The sequence below is a fragment of the Macrosteles quadrilineatus genome, unplaced genomic scaffold (genome assembly GCF_028750875.1).
Source record: "Macrosteles quadrilineatus isolate MER2022 unplaced genomic scaffold, UCM_ALF_1.0 Scaffold_3__2_contigs__length_128488019, whole genome shotgun sequence".
NCBI classification, from domain to species: Eukaryota; Metazoa; Arthropoda; class Insecta; order Hemiptera; family Cicadellidae; genus Macrosteles; species Macrosteles quadrilineatus.
Window position 1 is genome coordinate 5,109,235 of NW_026542596.1, and position 7,862 is coordinate 5,117,096.

General features: G+C 33.7%; 1 protein-coding gene across 1 annotated transcript; it reads left to right on the plus strand.

Annotated features, from left to right (window-relative positions):
- The first annotated feature begins 1,424 nt into the window (after positions 1-1,424).
- Positions 1,425-7,543, plus strand: LOC128990232 (uncharacterized). The gene is made up of 3 exons (XM_054412531.1): positions 1,425-1,573; positions 3,852-4,034; positions 6,603-7,543. Exons 1-3 carry the CDS (start codon positions 1,507-1,509, stop codon positions 6,824-6,826), a joined length of 474 nt encoding a protein of 157 aa, XP_054268506.1. The 5' UTR covers positions 1,425-1,506; the 3' UTR covers positions 6,827-7,543.
- Positions 7,544-7,862: the final 319 nt, after the last annotated feature.

The window sequence follows — 7,862 nt, forward strand, 5'->3', positions numbered from 1 at the left end:
GTTTATATTTTTTTAATTTTCTCCGTAACCATTATGCGAACCAAATGTATCATTGACATTACTGCAAGTAGACATTTAATATAATAACCAGATGAAACATAGACTTTGGTTCCTGCAAATTCGTATACCAAGGCAAAAATGTGGTTCGGGATGTTCGGATTTCACTATAAAGGTCCCTTGGTTGCCATTAGCTGTATGAGCTACTAATTAACAGCTGTGTCTAAGCAAGGCCCCACTAGTTTTCTAGTGGGGCCTTGGTCTAAGGAATATGTCAGCCTTATAACGTTATAACCTTATAGTCACTAACATAAAGACTACAAAATGGCACCACTCATCCTACACTCATCTCCATTCATACTTGGCTTAAAATACCTACTCTTTATGGTCACCATTTCATTGAAAAAGTATTTAAGTATTGGATCTGCAAGTATTTAATCTCATTTACCAGGAACATAAAATGTACCATTGACTTTAGAAAAGTATTGGATTATGCCAGCTCCGATCAATAATACAAGCAGACAACCGCATCGTACACCTAGTAATAGTAATAACCATGATGGAAGGAACCCTGGCACAGCTTGTGCCACAATTTGCCTGATTATGATTTCACTAAAATATGTTAGAAAATTATACTATTATAATACGTACTTTAAAATCTATCGTTGGTTTTGTATCCTAGGTACACTGAGCTAAAATTATAACCGGAGGTAGCACTGCCATGGCAGAAATCTGTCAAAAGCGTGTCACTGATTTTGTTAGGTTGGTATAGCAGTGGGTTTTCTTATCATAGCAATAACATGGCTTCTTATAACTAGGTTGGTATAGCAGTGAGTTTTTTTGTCATAGCAAAATAACATGGCTTCTTATGACACCCGCCTCACGCAAACATGGCGGCTGGCGACACGCATCTTTGACATTCAGGGCTACCTCCTGTTAGAATTATAGCTCAGTGCCTAGGTAGCCTAATTAAATAAGTGTTCACAATCGAGTAAACACAAACGTACTATTATCAAGTTAATTAATTCAGTCCAATTTCGTTACTTATAATTAAATGGTAGGAGTGAAACCATTTTTAAGGCATTTTCAAAGACCCAACATTGTTTCTTTTGCATACTGACCCCGCACCCCACCCCGATTAAAGGCACGGATATAGCTGCTAGCAATTATGTATACAATCAGCAATTGTGGCCGTGCACAAGCTTATAGAACCTTTATATTTAACACACTTATATGACATGTTTATAAGATACGGCATATCTCTATATAATGTTGTTATAAAATTAGATTTTTCTCTCAGCTTAGCCGTGTATTTTTATGTATATTATACAGTATCCTGATCCTGAAACACGATTCGATTAATTCCCGTGATGTTGTCTGCATTGTAAAAGTGGGTTGGGCTGTTGGACTGTTTTTGGTGTTTCTGTTTCTGTTTACTTTCAATAGTGCCAGTTACTACTTACGTTTTGTTACATTATTAAACACATATTATTTTGTTTCTTTACAAAAATGAAACACAATTTTAGATATACTGCGTTCACTGTATGCCTGGTATCATGCATTTTAATATCGACTAGTAAGTATGGAATCGTTATTATGAACAATTTCAATTGCTGTTAGGCCTATGTTATGTCGATTTTTATGGCTGAATTCTTCAAGGATAATATAGGCCTAGGTGTTTTTATGCAAGATTACCTTGCATTACAAGTTTTGTCCAATTTTCTGGGGTTTTAGCGAATTTCCCTATAGGGAAGTAGCTGTTACCGTAGGTCTTAGGTAAGACTTACTTAGGCCCTAGGACCGATTTAATTTTCCATTTTGATGTCCCCACAGGCCAAAAACACCATTCGTTCAACTTTATATATATATAAGTTATATATTTATGGAAAGTAAATAAAAGAAAGGTCTTCTTAACACTTAAAACATATATTTACGCTTATAACTTACTGTTACTCACAAGACGGTAAGTTAAATGTACAAAAAAGATGGTAAGTGGTAAGTATAGATATATATATGTGTGTGTGTGTGTGTGTCCATCCAGATGATAACTTGAGTAATTTTTGTCCGATTTTGACAAAATGGTTTGAAGGTGTAAGGCGGGATAAACTTGAATGAGATCGCGAAGCAGCATGATCGGACCATGGGAACGGGGTTCAATGGGGGGTATTATGGGGTAAAAATTGGGTTTTCTCATTTTTAACCCTTAAAACACAAAATTTATCAATTTTTCTTTTCACACCTTTTTAAAGAGCTTAAAAAAACAAATGGTAGGTATTTATTGCGACGAACGTGACCATGGGAACCTATATAGATTTATATATCACTAGAAACTAGCAATCGCTGCCTTGATTTTATTAGCAGCTCTCTCACAATCTTCTGTCCACTGGAAACGTCCTTTTTTCCTTTTGAGGCGTTGGTAAATTGGATACATAGTGGTTGATACATTAGGAATAAACTTTGAATAATATGAAACATAGGACTAGGGGTATTAAGAATAGCTTTCGCTCTCTCCAGGCTCTTTTGAATTCCTTGCTTGCTGATTTTGTGACCAAGATATGTTAAATCCTCTTTAAAAAATCTACTTTTGTCTTTGTTGACATGCAAACTGAACTTTTCTAGACGAGACAAACAAAAAAGTAAGCAACCTTTTGGAACCCCAAATTACAATGTCATTGAAATAAGCAAGGGTGTATTCAAGTCCTTGTAGCACTGTGTCAATGAACTTGGAAAATTCGCTTGGGGCCATTTTAATGCCAAAAGATAACATTTTCATTAGATAGGTTCCTCGATAGTAGATAATGTCTGAAAGTTTCATTACAATCTGTCGAGCAGTTTCGGAGTCCATAAAGGACAAACAAACAAACAAACATACATTGGATTTTATAGGCCTTGATTTCATCTATGACTGGTATAGTAGCTATATCTTGTCTCTTCAAGCTGTGAATTAATGGTAGTCTTATATTCAAAGCATAGCCTCACTTTCCCGTCTGGCTTTGGAACGACGTCTAGAGGACTTCCCATTGTGTGTTGTCCATTTTTTCAATAATTTTTAGATTTTCCAACCGATCTAATTCAGCTTCAACCTCATCTAGAAGTGCAAGGAACTATCCTTGGCTTTAAAAATACTGGACGAGCATTATCTTTAGGAGTTAAATTGCAGACATATGGAGCCTCACCAATCTTTTCCTCGAATAGTTCTGAATATTTGTTATGAACTTCCGTTTTAAGCTTAGAACAATCTAAAGCGGTACCTACATTTATGAATGGATAGTTTAGAATCCAGGGGAATTTTCAGAATTCGCAAACTTGTGAATGAGGGAAAGATTTAACAATAGCCTATTGTTGATTAAAATCAATTAGTCAATAATATTTTCTTTAAAGGGAATGTTGTCTCACTACGGGGATATAAATGGGCTGCATGACCACTTACACCTAGTCCTTATTTAGACATGTTGGGATGGGAGGTCATAATGAACCGAGTTGTTAGTTTATGTTATCTCCAGACTTTTTTGTCTAATTAAAACCCTGGGTAAGACACTGCAAAATACTATTTAATAAATGCTTGCCTTTTGAAGTAGGTAGTGATACCGAAAAAACACATTAATAGTTACTCAGTAGGCTACTCACCCCCTTTCTAATTATGTATCTCAATACAAAGGGCCTACCTACTGTACCTTACTCTTTACTTAGCATTGCCCAGCCAGCCCTTAGCTCACCCATTGCATAATTTTAATATAGGCCTTAGTGTAGAAATATTTAGTTGAATTTTGTTCTACTGTAGGTTGTAATTTTGTAAACTTACCAATTAATTGATTCCACACAGGCTCAAATATCATGTTGTGATTTCTTTGCAGGCGATGCAGTTCGCTGTTATCAGTGTTCTTCTCATCAAGATCCCAAGGGAGAGGACAACTGTGGCGCATACGAGAAGTTTCAGAAGGACCGGCACATAGCTGTGGATTGTAATAGTGACGAAACTGTTGCTCCAGGGTCCTTTTGCATGAAGATTACGCAACAAGGCCCCCGAGGATTTATTTGTAAGTATACTGATGCCTAACCAATGTGATTTTATCAAGTAGCCCCTAAACTAGGCCTATAAGACACTGTCTCCATCAAATTTGTTAAATATGCTTAGCCTTGTTCAAACTCAGAAAATGCATGTATACTAGATTTCCCAACAATTTAAAATATAAGTTATTTGTTATGGCCTTTATTGAGCATATTAGTCCGTTTCTTCTGGTGTTCATGCATATTTTCACAGCTCAACTTTTTATAAGTATTATTTTTCTTTTGTCTTCCTAAGTTAGGCACATTCACTCCCTTCCCACTCTTTGTTGACTTTAGTTTTTACAACTTTTTTCCTGATTGTTTCCCCTCAGGAACATTGATTCGTTTGAATGGAATTTAATCTCGGTTTCTGTGCTTGTGATAGAATCAACAGTTGATCCATGATGATGGTAAAGTGTTGGTGGATAATGGAAACCTAACCTAAAATGCCCATGAAATAACTAACATGGACATGCTTTAGTACAGGTTTAGGTAATAATAAAATATTTTAAATGCAGTGTACATACGGTTTTACCTTTGTTTCACACATATTCACACCTATTAAAAAAAATATATTTAGAGAGACTATGTATAGATAGGCTTGGCAAAAATTAAAACCCACGGAAAGTAATTAAATGAACTCATTGGTGGTAATTGGTGACCTTGTGAAGTAAACAACCAATTCAATTCAAATATCTTTATTCGTTTTTATGTAGCCTACATTGTACAATAAATACAGTCAAAATAATTCAACAGGATAAAAACAGCAAAACATGAGGAATGGTTATAAAAACAACAAATACATTTTACAAATCTAGTAAGATAATTTCAACTATCATAGCGACTGAGGGAGGTTAAAAAAACCTTCAAAAGAATAAATTGCTAAATACATTAAAAACTCTTTCAATATTTTTTTTTAATTTGTTTGGATCTGTTTCTTTTTTAATATTTTTTGAAATAAATTTAAAAAATCTATTACCTGCATAAGATGGTTTCTTTTCAAAAAATTTTGTCCTGTGTGGTTGTACATTTTCGTTCTTATTTCTTAAATTATAAGAATGGGATTTTTCTTTTGGTTCCGAATATACTTCTTGTTTTTTTTTCAATTATTATTGATTCATATATATACTGCCTGTAAACAGTAACGATTTTTGGGTCCTTAAAATGTTCTTTAGCTGACTCATCACGCTGCAGCTTAAGCATGATTCTAACCGCTCTTTTTTGCTCCTTTAAAATGCTATACTAGATTAGCCTACATATTTTTGTTAAGCCGTAGAGTGCTATGCCAAACGAGATATGTGAATGCACATGTACAAAATATATATTTTTTAAAGTTTTTAAAACACAGTAAAAGACATACTTGATAAAGCATGAATTCCGGAATTAATTTTACTTAAAATTTTGTGGACATGTTTATCCCATGCCCAGGCATTAACTTTGCCTGTATAAATAAATGATTTTTCATTTCATTTCATTTCATTTCATCCCAATTCAAGTGCTGATCTAGTGTTAAACCCAAAAAATTGGTACTAATTTCTTCATCAATATTTTGTGAGTTATAGCTTATTGTTGTTGGCTCCTTCTGTCTATTTTGTTTTGTCTTAAAATTTATAAATTTAGTTTTTTGTAAATTCATCATCAAGTTATGTTTATTAAGAAAATTTCCGATACTTTCCAATTCTACACAAGCGAACATTTCTGTTTGCTCTATTGAGTTGGATGATATTAGCAAATTCGAGTCATCAGCATACAGACATAGTGTTGAATTTGTATTATATATTAAAGAATCTTTCATTCCACATAGATAGCAAAAAAAAGCAAGGGCCCTAATATTGAGCCTTGTAGCACTCCGAAAACTATTGGCTTATAAGTTGAGCATGATTTAATAATTCTATTGTAATTTGTCAAGTGAGTTATTTCTACGTATTGAGATCTTTCAGTGAGATGTACGATGTAAACCAATTAAGAGATCGTTTTGCTACTCCTCGTCTTTGAAGTTTTTCAAGTAGAGTAGAATGCCATTGATTCCACGTACCACACTACTTATACTGTAATGGCTATTCTGTGTTTTTGTATCATCACATAGACAACTTTCAAATTCTTATTCATAACGATGGTCACTTTTTATTATGTATTCATTACAATTATTATTTTAATTTTATTAGTGACCAAAATTTGTGCAATGTAGCAGCTAGTTTTTTGTGCTCTTGGCTTATAACTACACTGTTGTACTGACTCCTTCTACCGTTTCCACATCTGCCTACAGTACAAGTCTTGGGGGGGCCGTTCTTAGGTTTCTTCATGCAGGTTTGTCCTAAGAATTTCTAAAAAACATAATGGAAAGAGCTTTTGACAAAAACTTCTGGAAGATTGAACCAGCAATGGTGACTTAAAGTGGACCCTAGTCAACGAAATTCTGAGGTTTCTGGTTTCCTATAAATGTTCATCATTCATGACAATGGCTGAAAGTGAACTATAATTCATAATATTGTTCTGTACTGGACTGAAAATGAAATTGATGCGGTTTTGAATGATCATTCTTAAATGTTTCTTTCCAGGGGATGGTCGGTGGAGACAGGTGATCCGACGATGCGCTTCAGTGGCTGACACTGGAGTTACAGGTGTCTGCAACTGGGGTGTTTATGAGAACGGAATCTATTGGGAAGAATGTTACTGTGCGGAGGATGGTTGTAACGGGTCAACCACAGTTTCTGGCAACATAGCCAGTATCGCCACACTGACAGCACTCAGTGCCTTCATGTACTGTAGGTTTTTTATATAGTTCAACATCGTACCTTTTAAGGCAAGTCTTAATTTTTTGAATAGGTAGGCTATATTTGAGTCAAACATGTTAATGAGTCAGATTAACTTTTGCCAAATGTATCTGCTACCCAAAAATAAAATAGGATCATTAGTTTTATTGTGTGTATATTTACAAAAGTAGTTCTGTTTTATTAGTATGTGTCTTCTTGATTTATTTGCTTATAAATAGGCATAGACAAAGTGAATGATTGAAACTCTAAGAGAAACTAATGTATTTATAATTTTACACAATGCATTTCATTTCTTGTTTACACTTCTGAGAATTTGGATTTAGATCTGAAACGGTTAGTGATCTGTTACCACTCAAAATATTGTAGATAATATCTGAATCAAGCAAATATTGCAGTACTGCTGCAGTCTGTTACATATTCACAGCAAGCTCCTAGGGCTCTAAATGTTCAAATGTGTGATTTGTAAAACTTGTATTTATGTAATTATTTTTCCATAGAGTATTATGGGTTATGCTCTTACACTATCATTAAACTGCATTATGGGCATGTTAATTTTAATCATTAGATCTATTTAACCTCACAATGTATTGGATTACATTATGTTTTAAAATTGACTCGCTTTTTAGCAGTGTTTATCTAAATATTGTATTGTTTTGTTATTTTTGTGAATTGATTTTATAAACATTTATTCTCTCATGACCTCTTGTAAATACCACTGGCGTAAAAAAATTGTGAATCTGTATTTAATTTTTAGTAGTACAAACTGAGTACAATTTGTTTTTAATTCAAACAAAAATATTACCTTAAATCTTGTATTTAGAACAATAAGTTATATTTCTTCATAGTGTTTTAAAATAGTAATATATTTAAAAAATGCAGTGTTTTATTAAGTGTTGATGATTAGCTGATAGGTTGGAGTTATAAGACAGCGTAATTTAATAATTTTAAACATATAATGATTATCTTAGATTTTATATGAAGATCAACTCTGGTCAAGAAAGAAAAAAATAATAAAACTAACGGGCCAGTTGTGAATAACCTTAA